The 24,167-nt window shown below is 45.1% G+C and overlaps 1 protein-coding gene across 1 annotated transcript in view; it reads left to right on the forward strand.

Annotated features, from left to right (window-relative positions):
* Window positions 1-24,167, forward strand: part of COL9A3 (collagen type IX alpha 3 chain) — a 48,170-nt gene that overhangs the window by 13,785 nt on the left and 10,218 nt on the right. Inside the window, exons 9-22 of the mRNA XM_033153991.1 lie at window positions 2,261-2,317; window positions 5,432-5,485; window positions 6,995-7,048; window positions 7,526-7,579; window positions 8,988-9,041; window positions 11,265-11,318; window positions 12,496-12,549; window positions 14,391-14,444; window positions 16,207-16,260; window positions 16,950-16,994; window positions 17,638-17,691; window positions 18,302-18,355; window positions 20,747-20,800; window positions 23,981-24,052. Coding sequence (XP_033009882.1) covers window positions 2,261-2,317; window positions 5,432-5,485; window positions 6,995-7,048; window positions 7,526-7,579; window positions 8,988-9,041; window positions 11,265-11,318; window positions 12,496-12,549; window positions 14,391-14,444; window positions 16,207-16,260; window positions 16,950-16,994; window positions 17,638-17,691; window positions 18,302-18,355; window positions 20,747-20,800; window positions 23,981-24,052 — 768 coding nt within the window. The remainder of the gene's footprint in view (window positions 1-2,260; window positions 2,318-5,431; window positions 5,486-6,994; window positions 7,049-7,525; window positions 7,580-8,987; window positions 9,042-11,264; window positions 11,319-12,495; window positions 12,550-14,390; window positions 14,445-16,206; window positions 16,261-16,949; window positions 16,995-17,637; window positions 17,692-18,301; window positions 18,356-20,746; window positions 20,801-23,980; window positions 24,053-24,167) is intronic.

The following is a 24,167-nucleotide window of genomic DNA, read 5'->3' on the forward strand; positions in this document are numbered from 1 at the left end:
TCATCATCATCATCATCATCATCATCATCATCATTGAGTGGTGCCAACTTTTAAATGCCTGCAGAAAACTTTTCTGTTTCTCCAAGCAGGCAAGTAAGAATCCTTGCACATGGCCTTTTGGAATGGTTGGCAGATTGCGAACCATCTTTTCAGGTGTAGGTAGTCTTGGCGGCAAGACCGCAATTTTGCGGTCTCGGGTGGTGGTTGCAGGCCTTGGGCGGAATCCTTTAGTCATCTTCCTAAATGGGGAGAGGGGAGGCGTGGGGCGGTGACTCCACGCCCCTAGTGCGGCGGCGATAACAGGGTTCCCGTTAAAGGGGCTTGGGGGGAGGCATTGGCCATACGCCCAGAGGTTGTCATTGCCCTCCCCCTCCAATGGCGGAAAACGGGGGGCGGGCTATCTGCTTGAACACATATTCTCCAGACTTAGCCTGATCCCCACACATGCTGGATAACCCTGAAGTTACCCAGACCCCCGGCTGGGGGGCTGGGAAGGATAAATGCCCAATGTCTGAGCCAAGGTCTTCCTACATCTGAATCTTAATAAACTTGTGGCCAGTTTTAATCCCATAGCACGTTGTCTTGTGTCATTATTCCGCTCGGGGGCTGCATGGGGTTCGGGGGACTCTGCCTGGCCACGCAAATACTTGTGATGCAGCGGCATATAAATAAATATACAAATAATGCCCTGGTGGTGAGCGCTGGTTCTGCACAACTGGTGCAGACGTCTTCATCAAATCGCGTGCATCTCCTTCCTCTTCATTTAAATAATCGCTTTTATTCATAGTCAAATTTGGTCCGCGGTCGACAACAGCACCTTGTTCCCGTGGGGCAGGGCAACTGTTTGTTCTGTGGGCTTTGGGCACGCACAAGGAAGTCTTGATTCTCTGCGTTGAAACAAACATGACATTAACGCGAATCGGCAAAGCAACGTTTCAGCGCTCCCCATCTGTTGTTGTGACAGTTCCCTTCATTTTCTAATTGGAGTCCTCAAGGAGAAGCTAGGAATTTTCTTGAACCGCCTTATAGGAAAACCTTTTTAGAGGTTGGATGGGAAATGACAGCGTTTTTCTCTCTCTCTCTCTCCCCACCCCCCTTTCCATTTTCAAAAGAGCATCCTATAGAAGCTAATAGAAAATTATAACCTTGCTGTGAAATGACATATTTTTATTTTATTTTTTTGGAAGGGGGGAAATACCAAGGAAAATATCTTGCTTTAAGTCCTGTGGATTTGCAGAGCAACTACCATTAACATCTCTCTCCCAATTTCCATTGACTCTGAACTAAGATAAGTTGAGGCTGAAGAAGACCATGCCTGGGGACGGGAGGGGGAGGGGAGAGGACTTTACTTTTTGAGATATCCCAGGAAGCATGGCTTCACCAACCTGGTGCCCTCCAGATGCAGCTGCAGGGGCTGATGGGAGTTGTAGTCCAACACATCTGAAGGACACCAGGCTGGCCAAAGCTGCCCCAAGCTACTGTTCTTAGAAGCCATAGTGAGGGTAGGATTTAATAATAATCTATTATTATTATTATTATTATTATTATTATTATTATTATTATTACAGAACTGCATTCCCCAGTGTTTCCAAGGAAGAGCAAATCCCTGTTGCTCAGAAACAGCCACAACAGTGTTTCCTCGCAGGAAACCTCTGCCTTGACCCATTTTACATCTAGAGGCATGGCACAGCCTTTCTCCTGCTTTTGTACAGTTCCTTACACTTTATTCGTCCATTGTATTTTTATTATTATTAAAGAAACACATTTAATTTCACTCAGTAGAAGAACGGAGGCAGTGGGTTGTAACCAGTGCTAGTCCTACTTCGAGTAAACCCATTGATATTGATGCAAAGAACTTAGGCCCATTAATTTCAGCGGGTTTACTCTGAGTAAACCTTAGTTGGATGTAACATCCCCACACACACATTGTGCAAAGCTGCTATTTGATGCATTGTGACTCTTGTAACAAAGAATTGCAGAGTTGTTGTTGATTTATTTTTTTTATTTATTTATTTTAAAAAAAAACCAAATTACTGAAAAGTTGTGATAAGCAATCGGCTTAACCAGTTCCACCAAATCCTGAATTTCCCTTAACCATCAGCGATCTAGAGTTGAATATTGTCCATGAAACACAGTAACAGAAATTTCCAGGCTTATTAATATTGCTGCCTTCTCCCCTCGTGGGTTAATTATTTTTGTTTTGGTTGAACCTGGTTGTGTGTCATATTTATATTATATTTCCCATTTGTTTTGAGTACAGTGTCCAACTGTCTGTCCACCTGGCCCCCCAGGACCACCAGGGATACCCGGATTCAAGGTGAGGAATGCTCTTTGATGAACTTAGAGTAACCTTTGCCTGGTGTAAGAGAAACACAGGCTGCATAACCCATCTGCAGCCCAGATAAGTAGGTTTCCTAGATACAGAATCATGCATGCTCATCTTCAACATGCTGCTTCCAATCTAGGTGGATTCTAGATCCTGTTGTCTATAAGGGTGGGTGATGTAACAACGCACATTTGAAAACCCTCCCCTTAATATGGTTATCCACACTTTCCCCTCCTAGAAGGTGAACGTAGAAGCAAGTGCCAATTGTGATCTTAGCGTATGCCCACCCACAACATCATTAAGGAGGTGGGGATATCTCTAGGGCCAACTCCATCCATGGCAGTCGGTGGGATGATGCAGCGTCAATCTGCAATGAGCTTTGATCTCTGGAATTAAACTAGTTTGTGACAAAGTGCTCTTGAGGGGTATAAAATATCCAACAGGTCCAAATTGAATCACAGAATTGTAGAGTTGGAAAGGACCCTAAGGATCATCTAGTCCAGGGGTAGGCAACCTAAGGCCCGTGGGCCGGATGCGGCCCAATCGCCTTCTCAATTCAGCCCACAGACGGTCCGGGAATCAGCATGTTTTTACATGAGTAGAATGTGTCCTTTTATTTAAAATGCATCTCTGGGTTATTTGTGGGGCCTGCCTGGTCTTTTTACATGAGTAGAATGTGTGCTTTTACGGTATTTAAAATGCATCTCTGGGTTATTTGTGGGGCATAGGAATTCGTTCATCCCCCCCCCAAAAAAATATAGTCCTGCCCACCACATGTTCTGAGGGACAATAGACCGGCCCATGGCTGAAAAAGGTTGCCGAACCCTGATCTAGTCCCTCTGGGGTCTCGGCTGAAGCATCCATGACAGATGGCCATCCGACCTGGGTAGGAGAAACACAAGATCTCAGGTGCATTGAATGTACAATATAATGTTTTGTGTGTGTGACCATAGACAGAGTCCCACTAGTGCAATGGACCTTTACCCCCCCATGCTTTTTTGGGGGGGGGGATACGCAGGGGTACACATGCCCCTAAACATTTTGTGAATCTTTGTACTTTTGTCCATTTACTGTACAGTGGTGCCCTGGGTTACAAACACCTCGGGTTACAAACACTTCGGGTTACCTCGGGTTAAGAACTTTACCTCAGGATGAGAACAGAAATCGTGTGGCGGCAGCGGGAGGCCCCATTAGTTAAAGTGGTACCTCAGGTTGAGAATGGTTTCAGGTTAAGAACGGACCTCTAGAACGAATTAAGTTTGTAACCAGAGGTACCACTGTATTTATCCCCCCCCCCAATACGAACTATAAAATGGTAGTTTTCTTGAGTCAAAATGAGAGTACCCCTAAACAATTTTAAAGGGGGGAGCACTGCCCCTCTCTCCTCTCCACCAATCAGCTCTGGGGGGGTCAGGAGAGCCCTAAGATCAGCACACAATAGGAGGAGACGGGAGATTGTTCTGTCCAGCAAGTAAAAATGATGAAATGATCACCTTAGTGTAACATTGAATTCCGCCCTGTGGAGTCTCCTTGTGTGGAGGGTTTGAGAAAAAGGCGGGACAAGCTTTTGTTGAGAAAGGGCCATAGCTCAGTGGCAGAGCATCTGTTTCGCATGCAGAAGAACCCAGATTGAATTCCTGGAGTCTCCAGTTTTGGAATGTCTGAAACCATAGAGAGTCTGTGCTAGTCAGTGTGTGGACAACACCCAGGTAGAGGGACCCAATTACCTGTTTCCCAAGCACTGGGTCCCCCCCCCCATGGGTTTGTACAGACTGTATCCGTGCAGAAATGATTAATTATACATAAATTATACATAAATTGCATGTAACCATAAATTTCTAAGCTGTTTAGAACAGAACAAAATGCAAAATGAACAGCAGAGCATCTCGTAAGCAACTAGATATAATTAATGCTCCAGAAATACTTGCCGAAAAATAAAAGCGTTTTTGTGGCATGCCGAGATGTCACGGACTGGCTGGACACAGAGGGATTGGGGGGAGGCACCATCTGGGGAACCCCCAAGGGACGAAGGCTCAAAGCTTGGGGATTGGTGGTGGGACAGTTATGAATAGTCAGAGGGAGAAGACTGGGAGGAGGAGCTGTTGGAAGCTGAAGAGGTAACAGGGCTTAGTGAGCTGGGAGAGTCTGTGGCAGAGAGAAGTCCAGAAGCAGAGGTGGAAGCAGGAGAGGAGGGAGACCAAGAGGCAGAGATGAGTCAGGCTGGTGAAGAAGCCAGGGAGTCCCCCACTCCTGCTGCTACAAGCTCCCCTCCTCCCTGGTCTCCCAGGACCAGGAGAGGTATGAAGAGGGAGGAGCAGAAACAGCCACACCAGCATAGTCTCTGATTGCTTGGGAAGGACCCAGAGGAGGAGGAGACTTAGGCAGCCATAGGAAGGTAGGGGCCTTCAGCCCCCCAACTACCTCATAGAGGCAAGACTTACTGAGAAGAGTTGGTGTGCTCATTAGGCCTGGCACCCTTGAGCAGGCCTTGTTCATTCTAATAAAGAGTTAACTTTATTGCGGGTTGCGGTGGATGCGGTCTGCCCCGGGTGGCACTCACTGCGGGGTCTGCAGTGCGCCCAAGCCACGTGTGTCTCCTGGGAGACACGCAATGGCTTGGGCACGCGCAGGCTCCGCGCTGCCCAAACAGTCCCCCCACTGCCTCCCCCCGCCAGCTGTAGGGCAGCTGAGTGGGAGGAGGCAAGCAGACTCTGGAGACCCCGTGGTGCGCCCCACCCCTATGGGCAGCTTGTCCCACCCTCGCTCCACCCCTATGGGCAGCTTGTCCCACCCTCGCTCCACCCCTATGGGCAGCTTGTCCCACCCTCGCTCCACCCCTATGGGCGGCTCTCCCCACCCCTGGGCACACCACCCCAGGTGCCCAAGAGGCTTCCTCCCCCACTGCTTAGCCTGTGTGATTTATTGCTGGCTTGTTCCCTGACACAACATGCATATACCGGTACTCACTATTTTTCCGTGAAATGTTTCTCAGTGAATATACTGAATACAGTTTGGTTTTCTAAAAGTTACGTGTGCACCTTTTTGACCCAAATAAACTACATGTCTACAGTAATAGGATACTGATTACTCTGGTTTTATTTTTAGGGGCATACGGGTTATAAAGGCGAGCCTGGAGAAGTAGGCAAAGACGGTGAGAAGGTAACACAAACACACATTTTTTCTTAAGCTTCAAATTTGTTTCCAGCGAAATCTTCAAGGAAATTGTGCTGTCGATCAGCCAGAATAGATTGGAATCAACAGGGCTGTGAGGAGTAGGCTTAAAGGATGGGAGATGGATTAATTAAGAAAATAAATTGCTGTTTTATATCAGGTTATATGTGCACCGAACAGTAATATGTGCACCGAAACATCACTGCCTTTTGACATTTGCACTTCGCCAAATTTAACAATGCAGTTCTCCAGCCAATCAATGTGTCCAAATGATGCATACGAATTTTGCATTTCTGTAAAGTGTGCGTGTAAATGCCTATATCAATGCAAGCAGCACCTGAAAGTGTATTACATGTTCCAGAAACATGTCTGTTAGGCAAAATTGTGCACAAACCTGAATATATCAGGTGAAACTCACTCTGAAATGCTGATGAATTTTCATGAGGACTAATAATAATAATAATAATAATGGCAAAGTGATTTGGAAATGTGGAGAATGGAAAATGAAAAACCAGAAGAAACTTAAATGGACAGATTTGTCCGTCTCTAGTAAACTTTCTGGAGTGTGAGTATATTACAGGTCGTTGGACGGCTGTTCTTGTTCCTAAAAGATACTCTTGTCTGGTAATGGGGCCACTGTCTGGGTTGCAAGAGAATTTCTACAGCAATCCAGATGTTGGGAAGGGTTAGATCATGGTAGGCAAACTAAGGGCCAGGGGCCGGATCCAGCCCAATCGCCTTCTAAATCCAGCCCGCGGACGGTCTGGTAATCAGCATGTTTTTACATGAGTAGAATGTGTCCTTTTATTTAAAATGCATCTCTGGGTTATTTGTGGAGCATAGGAATTCATTCATTATTTTTTCCCCCAAAATATAGTCCGGCCCCCCACAAGGTCTGAGGGACAGTGGACCGGCCCCCTGCTGAAACAGTCTGCTGACCCCTGGGTTAAGATGGAGGCTTGAATTGGTAGCCAATGTGTATATAGCAATGCTATTTGGGACACATGATTCCACCATGTTAAGGTTAAGGTGCAATTGGGGTTGGTGGCAATTGTATTGGGGGGGGGGTGCACAGAGTGCTTCAGTATCCCAATCCAGCAGTGGGCAAAATTCCTTAGAATCCCTCCACTGGTTGTCTCCCGTTCCATAGAACTGGTGGGATACAGGAGCAAAGTCGGAGTGTGTTTCTTGGGAAAGAGATGAATTGCAAGGAAGGGAAGTGTGTGGCAGCGGAAAGGCCACCGTGATTTAGGTGTGAGAAGGTCCCAGTTTGGATGCTTGCTCCCGTAGGAAGCTCTGATGGCCGCCGACTTGAATGGATTAGACCATTTCATGGAGGAGAGCTTTCAATGCTGACCAGCCATGATGGTAGTCCTCTGCCTCCACAGTCGAAGGGAGCAATGCTTGCAACTACCTGTTGCTGAAAACTACAGGAGGGGTTTTTGTAGGCCTTGTCAACACACCTTGAGCCATCCATTTCTTGTTCTCTTCTTCCAGGGTTCACCGGGGCCCCCAGGTCCTGCAGGACCTCCAGGAACTGTTGGCTTGCAGGTAAAATAGGCCACCATTTTTATTTATCTTTTAAATAATTTTTATTATCGAGAGATAATGTCCTTCATTTGTTTTCTGCTTTTCTTCCGTGTTGTTTTCCACTTTCATCGTTCCGATCTTAACCGTCCTTATCTTCTCCATCAGCCACTGGTGTATGAGTCACTATCTTATTTAACAAAGTCCATATATCTGTTATCCTGCAAGAGGCAAGATTTTTATTCCATGTTGTTTTCCATTAGTTGTTTTTAAGACACAGTCCTCTGGGTAGCCCCTCCTTTCGTTCCACCATTGTTGTTGTTTTTAAATTCCAAATGCTCTGGGCATACTTCACCGGTAATGCCCAGCTCAAAAAAAAGAACTCCAGACTCTGATCTCAGTCTTTTCCCACCAAACAATGCCTTGACCTGCATGCCACTTCCAGAATTTCATTTAATCCTGAATTTTCTAAATAAATCAACAGATACTTTTCTTTCCTAGGGGCCACGAGGGTTAAGAGGCCTGGTTGGCCCCGTGGGGCCTGTTGGAGACAGGGTAAGTCCGGCTTCCTTTCCTTTTGATTCTTCTCAGACCCTTGCACCAAAGAGGGCTGTTTTTGAATCCAACGCTTCTGTGTAAGAGTGGGAATTGACCACGAGAAAGGTTCCCCGACTTCAGACCTTTCCTTGGCCTCAGATGCAACTAGGCTACCTTTGGCAAGCGGCTGCCTCTCAGTCTTTGCAGAATACTGTCTTATCTTGCAGCAGGGATGGGGAACCTCATGATCGGGAGGCAAAGGCAGCCCCCCAGGATGTTTTGTTTGGCCCTTGGCTCTCTCACCAGGCTGTGCCTCTTGCCAGCCTTTGGTCCATGCCCACCTCAAGGGTTGACATTCAGACGGAGTCGGGAGGGCAGCTGGCTAGCCCCCAGCTGTATCAGGCCCTCCCCGGCCAACCACCAGGCGATCTCTGATCTTTGGTGCAACAAAAATAGTGACTCAGTTTTCTATGCATCCTCTGAGTCCTGAGCACACTCTAATTAGCGGATCGCACTGCGCAGACAGAAGTAGCACAAGAGGCTTGTAGGAGCATGTTTACAAGCAGTTTATTAAGCATAAGTCAGGACAGACAAAGACATGGCGTCTCTCCTTCCTCTCAGAGAGAGAGAGAGAGAGAGAGAGTAAAAGCAAAAGCTATACAAAATGGAAGTTCCCAGCAGTCTGTGCTGGTGTGTGGCAGACATGGGACACATGCAAACACCACATGTCTGCAGCTTAAGGTGGAATAGAATATTAACAGCCGTTGCTTGGAAGGGATGCATCCTTGAAAGGGGATAACTGTCATTGAAAGTCTACTCAATATTGATCCAGAGTAGATTCCAGTGTATAGTTAGCAAAGTAAAAACCTAAACACGTTGCAGGGTTCCCCAGAAATAGACCAGAAGGCAATTAATATTTCATCCAGCAGAGCTTTACTGCTACTTGAAGGCAAATGAGCATCGCGGTCACAAATCTAATACATTCAGGATTGGCCCTGTCCATAACAAATCCAGTTGCAGCAGACTTAATAAACTTAACTTATACTAAAGCTTAACACTATGCATACTATGTACGGAATACCACACTAGAACAAAAGAGCGACAGAAAGAGAAAGTGAGCGAGACCCAGGCTCCTTCTGGCCTCTACTGTTATCTCTACCTTGCAGAAGAGATAACAGAACCAGTTTAAACCATCTGTACTCAGCTTCTTTGAAGGAACAACCCAAAAAATCACGAACTTTCTGCTTGTTTCTTTCACGCATAGAAGCTTCCAGAAGCTTCCAGAACCCTCTTGAATCAATTAGAATAGGAAAGATCTCTACACATCAGATCAATACTTTCATCACTAAGAAATAAGCAATTTGCTTATTAAGGATAAGTCTCTCTTCTAGACAAAGGCCTGACCACGTTCATTTCTTGTTTTCAGGGAACAATAGGTTTCAGAGGACCTCCTGGTGTTCCGGGCCCCCCAGGAAAAGCGGTATGTGCCTCTTTTATATTGCTAGGTTTCTCCAGTGGGCATTTCCAGATGTCTCAAGGGCCTATTTCTCTTCATTTATTTACTATCGGCTGCGCACCTAGGGTTGCTCGGGAATTCTAAACAAAGAAACTTGTGCAGCTTGGAAACCGGTGGTTAAAATCAGTGCAGTTTTGAAAGGTTCAGCCCAACACCATGATTCAAGATGGTGTCCCGTTGCATCCAAACCTAGATGAAAACCTGCTCCTTCCGTGCAGAGTTTGGTTACGATATCTTAAAAGGTTCACAGAGAACAGACAAGCAACTTTCTGAAATACGGAGTAGATCTGAGTGTTTGGTGGTTGTTTTTTACAGGACAATGCCCTCTCTAGGCAGCGTTGAGAACTTTGCAATTCTAGCGAACAAACGTCAAGAAAAGGGAAAGCTGCAAGAAAAGGGGAATCAGAAGAAAAACTCAGCAGAGCAAGCAACAAATCATGCTGCTCTATTTGGGACACCCCTATTTTGGCTTAATAAGATATGAACATGACTTCGGCCTGCACACATAAGCCCCTTTGCTCTTCTCTGACTACAGCGCTGAAGTCTCCAATTAGCCATCATTTCCAGGTTCCTCCAAACTCATAAAATGTGGAGAGCCAGCGTGGTGTAGTGGTTAAGAGCGGTAGACTCGTAATCTGGGGAACCGGGTTCGCGTCTCCGCTCCTCCACATGCAGCTGCTGCGTGACCTTGGGCTAGTCACACTTCCCTGAAGTCTCTCAGCAGCACTTACCTCACAGAGTGTTTGTTGTGGAGGAGGAAGGGGAAGGAGAATGTTAGCCGCTTTGAGACTCCTTCGGGTAGTGATAAAGCGGGATATCAAATCCAAACTCTTCTTCTTCTTCTTCTTCTTCCAGTTTCAGAATAAGCCAAGATCCTAAAAAATACTTCAAAATGTGATTTAGGGAACCTGGCTTGTTCCAAAGCTGGTAACCATAGTTTCCTGGTTTGGCTGAAATGTGAAACTACTGTATGTTTAATTGGAGAGATCTTGCTTTTTCTGAATATTATTAAGCCAATATATGGTCATCTGAACTGTTGAGCTTTTTTTTTTAGGAAGGAGGAAGGCCCATTGGGGGGGGGGGTTTCGGGTCAAAGTTGTTGAGTTTTTTCAAGGAGGAGATAAAATGTTGAGCTTTTTGTAGGGGATCCACAGTTGTTCACTTTCTTGGGGGAGAGCCAGTGATCTACCAGTGATCTACCGCAGACGTCCAGTGATCCAGTGTTGGACATGCCTGCCATTCATTATACAACTTGAATAATGGTACTTTAACTTTAGCGGTTCTTTATTTTTGCTAAATGAAAGGAAGGGGGAAGAAAAGTTTTGAAAACCACATCCGCTAGTGGAACAGGAATGAATGAAAATAAGACACTTTTTTTGGAAATGATTTAATAGCGCATATGGGAGCTGGAGCCAGATCTCTCCATGGTTGGAATAGTACAGCATCAATGGGACTTAAGTTTCAGTGGCTCTACTCTTAAGCAAAAAAAAATTGGGGTCTGCTCCATAATATTCTTTTTTAAAAATGCATGTAGCCAAAGAATGCTGCAGATAAACTGCATTTGGCACATAAAATAAATCAATTTTTTAAAAAAATATGGGATCATGAAAAAGACATTTTTCTATGATAAATCATTTTAAGATACTTTTACATAAGTGGAGGTCACAGGGGTGTTGTTATCAATTTGAGACTGGACAAGTAGGAATGAAATAAAAGGATGATGATGATGAAGAAGAAGAGTTTGGACTTGATATCCTGCCTTTCACTCCCCTTAAGGAGTCTCAAAGCGGCTCACATTCTCCTTTCCCTTCCTCCCTCCCCCACAACAAACACTCTGTGAAGTGAGTGAGGCTGAGAGACTTCAGAGAAGTGTGACTAGCCCAAGGTCACCCAGCAGCTGCATGTGGAGGAGCGGGGAAGCAAACCTGGTTCACCAGATTACAAGTCCACCACTCTTAACCGCTACACCATGCTGGCTCTCTCTGGATGCAAAATCTTGAAAGACCAGGGAGCATAGATAATCCTGTCTCTCCCAGAATAGACACATATTTGATTGCAGATACAGCTTTCTCCCCCGACTTCATGTTTCCAGAGCATATCGGCTGGCTTTCACACAACCTAATGTGTGAAAATGTCCCGGGCCATTGCAAAATAGATTGACAAAAGGCTTCTGGTTTTTCATTTCAGGGGTCTCGTGGAGATCGGGGACCTCAGGGGTTCCGGGGACCCAAAGGCGATACTGTAAGTACATTTCTATTTTTTACTATATTTGCTAATATCACCATCATCATTATCTATATTATTTCTATGTACAGGTGAAACTCGAAAAATTAGAATATCATGGAAAAGTCCATTTATGTAAACAATTGTTTTCATTAGCTACTGGAGTTTAATATATGAGATAGACTCATGACATGCAAAGCGAGATATGTCAAGACTTTGCTTGTTAAAATTGTGATGATTATGGTGCACAGCTGACAAAAACCCCAAAATTGAAATTGTTAATTTGGGGGTCTCATCAGCTGTATGCCATAATCATCACAATGATAACAAATAAAGGCTTAACATATCTCGCTTTGCATGTCATGAGTCTATCTCATATATTAGTTTCACCTTTTAAGTTGAATTACTGAAAGAAATGAACCTCTCCACGATATTCTAATTTTTCGAGTTTTACCTGTATGTGTTATTTTACTTACTGTTACATTTTTGTTCCATTAAGAGTTTGTTCCACTGCCTATATTTGAAAGATGCTGAAGCGCAGAGAGAACTAGGACGGCGAGAAATGTGAAAACGTCAAAGGAACAATTACCATACTAAGAGAAATGGCAGTTGTGCCTGACGGAGAATAACAAAACTTTTAAGGCTCCACTGCATTCTCTAAGTTTTGCTAGTGCTGTAAGGGAGACTTCTGAAGGAAGATTCCTTTCACACTCCTCAGCATTCACCCCTCTCTTTGTTTTATTTATTTTATCATTCATTTATTGAATGTATATACTGCCCTATACCCAGAGGTTTCAAGGCGGCTCACAGAAAAGATCACAATATATAAAGCCAAAATAAGAACAATAACCCAGTAACAACCCCCCCCAAAAAAGGAGCCACATTTTAAAAGGGCAGAGGATGTAAATCGGGTCAACCAAAGACCTGGTTAAAGAGGAACGTTTTTGCCTGGCACCTAAAGGTGTATAATGAAGGCGCCAGGCGAACTTCCCTGGGGAGAGTGTTCCACAGACGGGGAGCCACTGCAGGGAAGGCCCCATTCTTGTGTTGCCACCCTCTGGACCTCTCAAGGAGGAGGCACACAAAGAAGGGCCTCAGAAGATGATCTCAGGGCCCGGGTAGGTTCATATGTTTCGATGATATTTTGTTGGTCACAAGTAATGTTTGTTAAGCGTTTCTTGCTCTCTGCTCCTAGGGCAGACCAGGACCCAGAGGAACTCCAGGAACTGCTGGACCCTTAGGAGAACCTGTAAGTCTTGCTGTCGTCATTAACATGAAGCTATTTTTGATGCTAAGTTCGTAGCAACGGAACGTGCATGTCCTGTTGGGTAGAAATATGGTGACCCTGAAGCTCAAGTTATTACTTTTGTTGAACAGGATTTGCATGCCACTTAATCATCTTAACCTCTAAGCAGTCTCAGTCACAGGAGACGCTAAATGTGTCTCTCAGTATGGTGACTGGCGCTCTCCTTATCTCTTGAGTCTCCATCTGCACTATGCATTTAAATCAGTGTCATACCGCTTTAAACAGTCATGCCTCCACCCCCCCAAAAAAAGAATCCCAGGATCTGTAGTTTCTTAAGGGTGCTGAGAGTTGTTAGGTGACCCTCTGTTCCCTTCACTGAACTACAATTCCCAGAGTTCAGACTGGCTGTTAAACCACTCTGAGAACTGTAGCTCTGTGAGGGTAAATGGGGGGGTGGTGTCTCTGAATAACTCTCAACACCCTTCAGTTACCAGGATTCTTTGGGGGGGTGCCTGTTTAAAAAGGAATGATACAGCTTTAAACACATAGTGCAGATGGAGCCTAACATGCTGTTGTTATAGGTATTCATTGTGTGTGTGTGTGTGTGTGTTCATAAATATATAGAATAAATGTATAGAATAAATGTTCATAAATGTACAAGGCAAACACACATGCATAAGTATAGTGTCTGAAACAGTAGCCTACAGGAGAGCAGTCCTGAAGCCATTTTGACTCTCCCAAATTGACCTCAAATATTTCTGTACAAGGAGGAAGGAAATGGGAAAAGCTTCTCAATTGTCTTTGGACTGTAGGGGCTGACACCTCCCTGTAAAAACAGCCTGGCAAGTATCTGCTAAGCTGAGCACAGTATCAATATGCGCAAGAGATTCAGGAACTAAGTATTTGCCATCTCAAAGTAATGGCCAGCAGTGGCGTGGGAAGCCTCTTCGGCACCCGGGGCGGCAAACCCGGGGGCAGAGTCACTCCGTAGTGCGCATGCGCAACGTCATTACGTACGACGCATGCGTAGCGACACTGCCCATGCACGCTACGGAGCGGAGGCAAACCAGGGAGGGGTGTTAGGCTGATGCCCCTCCCTGGCTCGCCTCCGCACACAGCCGCCCTGAGCCGCAAAGATAAGGAGTGAAGCAAGGCGCCACTCGCCGCTTTGCTTCGCTCCATCTTCCTGTTCAGGCTGTGGGCGGAGGCGAGCCCTGGTGTCGCGGGGGAGGGCGCCCAGAGTGTCACCCTCTCCAGGGCGGTACCCGGGGCGCCCCGCCCCCTATGCCCCACCCTTCCTATGCCACTGATGGCCAGGCTACCCAGAAAAGGCAAACAGATAAGGCATTATCAGGTATCCTGGCAGACAGGAGAGAAGCAACACGCTCAAATTTCTACTGGGGACCACCTCTTTCTGTGATGTACGTATGATGTTTTGGAGGGTGGTCTTGGGGTACAGGGTAGGCAGTTTCAAAAGTCTATATAAGAGCTTGCACACCAATGTTCTGGGTTCCTCCTCCCTCCCTGCATGGGGGGAATGGGGGACCCTGTTGCAACAGGCTTACTAGCTGTTTTGCTTCTCAATATACTCTGGTTGGCCTCTGTTATTTTCTCCTACCGATAGAGAACCTACTTAAGGTCTCTATACGGGCTCTTGGATACCCCATAAGGGGAAAAGGAGCAGTTTTTTTTTCTTATAACACTGGTAATTTGTGCTGAGAGGGGAGGGCGCTCCACTTAAAGGCAGAACTAAACAATTAAGGGTCTTGGGTGGACAGGGGCACCTGTGATGTTTATTTAATTCCACGACGCTGACTTAAACATGGTGTCCTCCACTATTTCAGGGCATGCCTGGAAAAGATGGAAGAGATGGGACTCATGGACTCGATGGTGAGAAGGTTTGTAGTCCTGTTTATGAACCTTGTCAAAGTATGCACAAAGTATATAGTTTAATGTTTCCCCCTCCCCTCTTCCTGCAAATCCCTGTAAGTTCTAATTGTTATTGATGCAAAATACCTTTGATTTACGGTTGCCAATCTAAGCAATGCATATTGCCATGTGTCCGGGGGCTGCCCTTGCCTCGAGGCAAGGAGTTGCCAGGGCTTTATCGGTATCGCGAGCCCCCGCCTCAACTGCTGAGCAATTCATCTTCCTCCAGTGAGGAAGGCAGCAATCCCTCTAGTGGGGAGGGAGAGATGGGGCTGGGAAGTAGGAGTCAGGGCTCTGACAGGGAAGGAGAGCCCGCACACCAAGCAGAGGCTGGAGGGGAGGCACCTCTTCCGTCTCCCCACTTGCGCAGGGGGGGGGGGAAGACGCAGAGGGGGTAGGCGGGGGTTCCGCATCCCGCGGCTTTTATGCTGGGCAAAGAACCGGAAGGGGTCATTCCCGGACTCTGCCGAAGGATGAGCTGGACGTCTTTTTTATAGCTGCACTGTATATATTTGCACAATAAAGTAACCTAGTTTCAGAAACCTCGGCGTCAGGCTGGTTACTCATGAGCAGCCACTGAAAACCTTACACCATGTATAATTTTGTATGTGTGATAATTGCAATCATCTTGGTATATATACACTTTGACGCAACATTGTCAGTTTATTCAGAAATGCTTATCTGAGCGTTTGTTGTCGTTTCCTTCTTATTTTTTTTACGTAATGCTTGCGCATCCTGTGCTCGAATGCGAACAGAGGTATATCTCCGTGCAACCATGTTAAACAGTTCAAAGGTGGAAATGAATAAAAACTATGTTGCCCACCTCCCAAAAAAAGAGAGGGAGGGAATCTATTGAAAAGCAGCATCCAAGGCATCAAGAACTGCTTTGCCGGATCAGGCCCAAAGGCTACCGAGTCCAGCCTCCTTTTCTTACTGTGGCAAGTCAGACACCTGTGGAAAAAAACCCGGCCATTCCTCCTATGCTTCCTGGCCACTTCCCACCCCACCGCCCCGGAGATCTGGGCTCTGTGCGCCACACGGAGACATCACACACTCCTTGAATTAGACTGCTGCCCCCTGGTATAGAAATAAGATTCGGTAACATGTACAAAAATACATTATGCAATAACTTTGCACATTTAAAGATGTGTATATTGGGAGAAACATGCTGATGAATTTTCGCGAGGACTCTTTTTTTTTTAATTAAAAAAAACAAGCTGATACGCAAATATGGAGAACTGAACGTAAAGTTGGATAAATGAAAAACTCCGTATTTTACTTACTTGATTCGTATTTTTTGTAGTCCCTATTTTACTATATTGGGGGCGGGAAATTGTTTAAAATCGGGAGGGAGGAAGGAAGGGAGGGAGGGAGGGGATATTTTTGAAGCTTAGAAAAGGGAAAATGAAAAACTGAGAAAAACAGACATTAATAGATTCGCCCATCTCTAACTCATGTTCACACAGCACAGCTGCCACCAGCCTTTTAAAAACCCACTTATTTTCAAAGATTGTATTCAGTGTTTCCACTGCATGGTTTCAGTTTACTGTCACTAAGTAAATGCATTGATTCTCTTGGCTTGAAATGAACCCTGAACACCAATAGAAAAAGAAAGGGCAATATTCTACAGAAGTGTAAAATGGGCTGAATTGCTGGAACCCTCTTTTAAATTTCTCTGGTGATGTACAAGCTCCAATAGACTGAACAACCACATTATTTCGCTTTTCGCAGGGTGATGCCGCTCGCTTTGGTGTTCCTGGAGAAAAGGGGCCAAATGGACTTCCTGTGAGTATTCTTCCACAGAAAAAAATTCAGAAATAATAATATATAATAATATAATAATAATTTTTTATTTATACCCCGCCCTTCCCCGCCAAACCGGGCTCAGGGTGGCTAACACCAATAAAATCACAACAAAAAACATAAAACAATTCATTAAAATACAGATTAAAATACAATTTTAAATTTAATTTAGACTGCAGCCTCATTTTTAAGTAGCCCACCAATCACACCAAAAGAATGAAACATCGGGGTTAAACTGAAACCAACCCAAAGGCCAGGTGGAACTGCTCCGTCTTGCAGGCCCTGCGGAAAGATGCCAAATCCCGCATGGCCCTGGTCTCTTGTGACAGACTGTTCCACCAAGTCGGGGCCAGTACTGAGAAGGCCCTGGCCCTAGTTGAAGCCAACCTAGCATCCTTGTGGCTCGGGACCTCCAAAAAGTTATTATTCGAGGACCTTAAGGTCCTACCCGGGACATTCCAGGAGAGGCGGTCCCTTAGGTATGAGGGGGGATAATTTGTATATTTATTACATTCATCCAAGGAGTTCGAGGTGTCGTATATGTACGTCCAACCACATCAGCAGCTTGGGTAGGGCTGCCGACCATTTCCTGTTTTCTAGAACACTCAGTGGTGAATTTAATTCTCTGTTGCTTCCATGTTTTCTGACATTGATGACACTCTCCCCTTCAGGGACTACCTGGAAGACCTGGAACTAAAGGAGAAAAGGGTCAACCAGTAAGTAAGGCCTTTTATTTAACATCCTTGGAAGTGTGTGAGTTGCTTTAAGCTGGGGCGTAGACTCTGTCAAGGATGCTCTTTGCCGCCAAAGGTTGTCCTGGGTCGCCACCTGTTGGCAATGCCACCACAGCATCTCCTCAGCTTTGCTCATCTGTATTTGACAGTTGGGATGCGGGTGGCGCTGTGGTCTAAACCACAGAGCCTGGGGCTTGCCGATCGGAAGGTCAGCACTTTGAATCCCCGTGACGGGGTGAGCTCCCGTTGCTCGGTCCCAGCTCCTGCCAACCTCGCAGTTCGAAAGCACGTCAAAGTGCAAGTAGATAGATAGGTACCACTCCAGTGGGAAGGTAAACGGCGTTTCTGTGCGCTGCTCTGATTCGCCAGAAGCAGCTTAGTCATGCTTGCTACATGACCCGGAAGCTGTACACCGGCTCCCTCGGCCAGTAAAGCGAGATGAGCGCCACAACCCCAGAGTCGTCCGCGACTGGACCTAACAGTCAGGGGTCCCTTTAGCTATTTGACAACTAGCCTGAGGGAAAAAGCATCCTTCCCCCATCTGACTGGGTGGCAAACTTTTGCAAATGGAAACGCAGACTTAATGGAACACCCTGATGACTTTTCATTCTCTGTCCTCCGGTAGGGCGTTCCAGGAGAGATGGGAGGAACCGGTCCTTCAGGAGAGCCAGGTATACCTGTACGTATCTCACCCATGCACGCTCCACACTTGTCGATAACACTCATCCTTCCAGGTTGCTCTGCCTCACTGATGATGAGCTCAGAGCCATCTTCATTCCCTCTGCTTCTGATGCACAGATTGCAGGTGCTGGTCCAAAATGGCTCTGCCCACACACGAGAGAGAGAGAGAGAGAGAGAGAGAGAGAGAGAGGGCGCTATCAGTTCTCTTGAGGCTTGCCGAGTGCAACAAAATCTGTAGGGGAAATACCAAAAGGGAGGAAAGGAACCAGCAAACTCAGCAATGCCTGTGTTCAATGAAAGGTTGACTCACGGTTTCTGGGGTGGGGTACAGAAGACAGAAAACCATGTGTGGACAGGAGAATTAGGAGTGGACTAGAGAATTCCGGTTTCCTTGGAACCCTGAGCAGGACACACGCCATCACACTGCAAAATTTTGCAACCATTTGAGCTCAGAACCCTTGTGGATCTATTGCCAACCTCCCTGAGATCCACCAGCAGATAGATCTCAATGTGGCTCTCGCCCACCCTGATGCAGAACAATGGCTTTGAATAGTGGGACTGGGTTGTTTGCAAATGTACCACATATGACCTTCTGTTATTTTTCTCAGGGAGATCGTGGGATCGCCGGGGAGAGAGGTGACCCTGGTCCAAGGGGATCTTCTGTAAGTAACCAGTAATCCTGTTTAAAAGCATTATTGCCCATCTTAGTCACATGCTAAACTTCCAGAGAGGTGGAGTCCACCATCTCCTTTCGTCCCAGAATACACCTCTCCCGTGCTCTCTGTGACTGCAGTTCCTACCCAGTGCTTACCCAAATTAAGTTAAAAGTTAAAAGGATAATGGATGGTGAACTTTTCAACATCTGCCTGTCAATTGCTTTCCTCTTAAAATATCACGGCATTAAGAAGCCACTTTAATTCGGAGTCTTCAGCTCAAGGTAAATATTTGTTTTCATTTTGCATCTAATGAGCTCTAGCAATTGACTTGCAGCAGGCAGGCAGTATGTTTTAGAGAGATGAGAGATTTATTTATTGTCATTGTCCGTATATACACAGTATACACAACAACGAAAATCAAACACCCAAAGACCGGATTTACCATACACATTTGCACATATCTCCAACACTCTCATCCTTATTAAAACATAATCTATTAAAACATAACATAATCCAGAGTATAACATAACCTATTAAAAGCATAGCATAACCTAAGATCCTGTCTCATTCCCTACTACTCACTGCTTACTATTACTTACTACTGACCCTGAGATCATTATTAAGTGCAATCAAAGCTCTTGGATAGAAACTATTCAGAAGGCGTGTGGTTCGAGTTTTCATTATCCTGTATCTTCTGCCCGAAGGCAACAGTTCAAAAAGGTTGTTTGTGTGTTTAAAATCCCTTTCTTCTCTTTTATTTGATCAAAAACGCACAGACAGGGTATCTTAGCTGCTTTCTTGCAAGTGCCTTGGGCCAGTCATCAGAATAAGGCATTTCCAAGGGGAAGGAAATAAGCTGGAAAACCACATACTCCTTACTCATAATTATAAGGAATAAAAGGGTAATTGGAGAGCTGCGAGAAAATAACAGGAAAACTCTATGTGGTGATGGTTGCAAGAGAAGCATGTTCTACCCTTGCAGACAACCTGTTTATTGAGAACTCACCCTGATATACTTGCAAGGCAAATTAAACAATGTTGGCTCTTTACTGAGCATTTATTCCAACTTGTAGATGCTGCCACATTGTCATCCAAAAGGTGTTTTTTCATCACTTTCCTTACTGCAAGAATTCTGATCTATTGGGGAAGCAAGTTTCTTGTGCAAAAGCTCCCTGCTGACTACAGTTACACAACCTGCTGGTTTGGGTTGGAATCCCATCTGAAGATAGTGAAAGTCTCAAAGTGTGCTGGGATAGTTTCCTACCCAGGACGGAAAGGATGCTCAGATTCAATGTATTGTTCTTCCATGTTGCTCCTCAAACTCTTCCAAAGTTGCCTCAGGCCTGACAGCGTTCGGCAGCACGGAATTCAAGCACATCGCTTTAGGTTTGCACAATGGATTGAAGCATTCTTTCGCCCTGGTGCAACAAATCCACTTTTTTTAAAAAGAAAGAAAGAAAGAAAGAAAGAAAGAAAGAAAGAAAGAAAGAAAGACAAACTTTTTGTGGATAGGAAATACCCTGAAAAGTGTGATATGAGTGAATGGCTGATAGGAAAGTTTGTAACCACCACGCAAGTAAATCAGGATAAATTCAGGATGGTGGCTTTGTCGTCATGTAAACTCTCCAGAAACAAATCAGAACATTTAAAAAAAACTAAATTTGCCGATTATTTTTTATTGCTTTTCAAAAAAATTAACAAATTCACACCAAATTAATTTAAATTTAATACATATTTAAAAGTTGACCTCCCACCTTTTCTTACAACTGTCCCCCTTCTTTTCCCGCTCTTGTTGCATTATAAAACATATTTTTATCTACTTGCCAATTTATTACTTAAGATCATCATTTTCCATCGGCTGTGCATATTTCAATCCCTGCCCTTCCTTTTATTGACTATATTTCCCATTAAAAAATCAAATTTCACTTTACGAAACCATATAAATAATCCATATTATAAACATTGTTGGTGCAGATTTCATTGATTTTCTTCTTCCAAAGCTTTAGTCTATTTAAAACCCTTTGGGTGTGCTCTTTATCCGTTGTCGCCATAAATAAATCAAATTTGTAAACTGCCCTTCATCCGCAGATCTCAGGACTGTTCACAATATAAATGCTCCATAATAGTCTAACCTCCGTGTATGCTTTGTGTGTGCAAAACAGAATGATTGCTCGATAAAAAGGTTGTCTGGAGGAATCTCAAGACAGAGCACTGTTGTAGGGAAGACCATGACCAAGTGAGGACTTTGCCTGGGCAACTTCAAGGCCTGTCCTTTTCTCCCTTCCTAGGGTATTTTATCTTCAAGCTGGGTGGGAGAGCCCTCTTTGGAGATTTCTGCTCACCCTGAGCTTCACAAAGTGGTTATGCTGCTACTAATACTATTTCTTTCCTTTTCAGGGGCCGATTGGTTTGCAAGGCCCCATGGGAGCACCAGGTGTAAGAGGGTTTCAGGTGAGTCCATTAAGCAACAGCAACAACTTACCACACAGCTGAGGAACCTTCTCTGCATCGTGGACTTCAAGAGATAAGTGGGGCACAACTGGGGAAGCTATCTTATGAGAACAGTTTTTTGGGGGGGAGGGATATTCTATGCTAGTCCTGCTCAGAGTAGACTTATTTCTCAGAGTAATGCTGTAAGTATGACTGACTTAGGTCCATTGCTTTCAGTGGGTCTACACTGAGTAGGAGTTGGTTGGTTACAACCCTTTGGCTTCACTCAAGGCCACATGCAACCCAACAGAACATTTCCTCTCCTCCTCCTCAACCCTGGCAAATGCCTTTTAATCTTGGGTCCCTTCCAAGTGTGGCTGGAGTTACGGATCAGTACAATGGGGTAGCTGTCAGTGCTCTGCCCCATTAAGGGCCCCCACAGACTTAGGCTGCATACGCACCATGTTAGGATTTCCTACACACGAGTAGGACCCTGGCAGAGACACATGCCCGACTGGCATTTCCCCTCCCTCCTGGGTGATCATTTGGGAGCTTCAAAAGCTTTCTTCAGCCCGAACATCACAGCGACTGATGCCATGAAACATCAGCACACTTACGGATCCGCATAGTTTGTGCAGTTGCGTAACAGAACTCAACAACTCAGCATTTTGGCTAATCTACTTTTTTTACATATAAACACACACGGAGCACTGCAACATGGCTTTTTCTCTCTCTAGCATCAGATAGCAAAGAGAAAGAACAAAGGACAATAGTCCCACTTCACAGAACACAATAACTCAAACATCCTGTCTTCATCACTTCCCACTCTGTGGAATCAAAACACATACCGTCATGTGATAGACAACAATCCCATGACTGCAGACACGGAGAATGACTCTCCAGCACACCATGGGTGGAATTCAATGTGGGGCATGCATGAGTGGAATGAGGTCTACTTGCACAATGAGACTTCTCTCCTTTCCCTCCATGGCCCCCAAACCTGCTTTGGGTTCCCCCCCCCCCCAATCCTCCAGAGCAGATTTTTTTTTTAATAAAGATTTTATTGGTTTTCCACAAAAACAAAAACACAGAGACAATACAGAACACAAATACAACATACAACAATTACAAACAAACCTAAACATAAATACATCTAAATCGGAACACCAACATCCCTTTACTTGTTACAAAAAAAAGTTTCTTGTTTCAAATCTTCTTGGGGTGACTTCCCCCGTTTTCTCTCCTTTGCTTCCAATACTAATATACTTTGATAACATCCATCTTTAAATTTAAAATTCATTATCATTATCCATTATCATTAAAATAGCCAAATAAACTTCTTTACCTTTGATTAACCTTATAGTACAACATATTGCTTCTTAAGTCAATTCTAAAATTTTATTTACCTAAACTTCTGCTGATAATCATTCAAATATCTCTTCTTTAGTTCAAAATCATAAAAACTTAACATCTTATAATACAACATAATACTTCTTAAATCAAATCTTAAATCATATCTTACTTAAACTGCTGCTGATAATCAATCACATATCTCTTCACTAGTTCAAAATCCTAAAATCTTAACACGCTATCCTCAGGGTACCATAGAGCCGTCCTAATTATAATTCAAACATTTTCACCCTATCCCTCTTCTAACCATTTTCCTTGGCCATCTCAGGCTCACCCACCAGACATCTCTCCATCTCCCTCCACCATCCTTGTTTAGTTCTTTTTCTTTAATGTCAAAAATCAAAACACAGTCCATAGACTTCCTCGCAGGGAGCTTCGGGGAACGCCAACTCTCATCTTCCAGCAACACCATTTCAAAGTTCAGATTATCTTCAACTTGTATCTTCAAAAATCTTCTCACCTTCATCTCTGGACTCTCACTCAAGAGACAGGGTATAAATCTTCCAACCCTGTGTCTCTCACACCCCCAGGGTTTTAGGGCACAAACCCTGTGTCTCTCACTCCAGCAGGGTTTTTCAGCTCCTTGGAGTTGCGAAGTCGCTTTGTAATATTTCTCCAATATTCCCTCCAGTTCCCTGACAAAGTTTACTTCCAGTTTGGCAAAGTTCTCCAAAATCTCACAATTTTTTCCTGATCCATAAAACAATTCTTCGAAATTCAGTCTTATCAAATCCAATTTCTGATTCAACAATTCTAATTTTAAAAGGGTTATCCTTTGTTCATGGGTAATGCCCGGATCTAAAACCAGTTTGAAAGCGAAAGCGAGCATGGTTGAAGAGGACAAAGGGTATCAAATTTCAGTACTTTTCCATCTTTAACTGCTAGTTTCCCAGCGCCATTTTTCCCTGAGGCAGAGTGAAAAGAACAGTCCAAAACTCCAAAAAAGGGATATTTCCAATACCTTCAATCCCCTAACAGGGATTCAATCCATCTCATCTGTCAAGAAACTTCAAAACAACATTGTATCCAACGGTTCAGCTGCAGCTACTGGAAACTTAGTTATCTTCTCTGTCAACAAAGGAGAGGGACGGGCTTCCTTTTAACATCCCTCCCGGTTGCCAATTGTTAAATTGTAATCCAAATAGTCCGTACTTACAGCAGCCGGGTTTTTTTCTTTTTCTTTTCAGTTTTCAGAAGAACGACGCGCTCATGCAGGCGGCGGCCGCCGCATCGCCGCCCGGTTGGGGCATTGCCTCCACAGCCCAGCGCTGGGTACCCTTCACTCCCTTTCCCCTTTTACAAGGGGATCGGGAGAAGAGCCCAGCGCTATAGCGGGCTCGCTGGAGAGCCCAAGCCGCGGGACACTCTTCCCGCGGCTTATCAGAGCCCCGCTGTGCGGTAGCGGGGCTCCTACCCCCAGGCTGGCCTGGGTCGTCTCGCTACCGAAACGACCCACGACCACTCAGCATGGCGTCCTCGCCGGAAGTCCCTCCAGAGCAGATTTAGGGGGCATGTGGGAGAGGAAGGAAAGGAAAGTCCCATTGCACGTGGCTTTCCCCAGAGAATCCTGGGAACTATAGTTTGCCTCTTACAGTGCTATAGTTCCCAGCACCCTTAATAATCCAGCACTGGCTTAGCTCCATCAGTGCGTTTGCACCACACTGACGTCCTCGCCCCTCACCCTCTGGGTAAAAAACGCTTGCTGGGAAACTAGCATAGCAACTTCAACCAGTGACCTGCTTCTGTTTCTTTGTGGTAAAATGCCTTTGTCGCTTATTGTTATTTTTTTAGGGTCGTAAGGGGTCAAGTGGGGAGCCTGGCCTTCCTGGTCCCACCGGAATCCGTGGCGCGTCTGGTGAAAGGGTAAGAAAGAAAGTGGAGAAATTGACAAATGCGGCCTACTTAACCTCACGCAAAACGACAGTGCTGTTTTTGCTACGTAGGGTTGCCATATTAACACATCAGCATGTGCGTAGAC

The sequence above is a fragment of the Lacerta agilis genome, chromosome 6 (assembly GCF_009819535.1).
Source record: "Lacerta agilis isolate rLacAgi1 chromosome 6, rLacAgi1.pri, whole genome shotgun sequence".
NCBI classification, from domain to species: Eukaryota; Metazoa; Chordata; class Lepidosauria; order Squamata; family Lacertidae; genus Lacerta; species Lacerta agilis.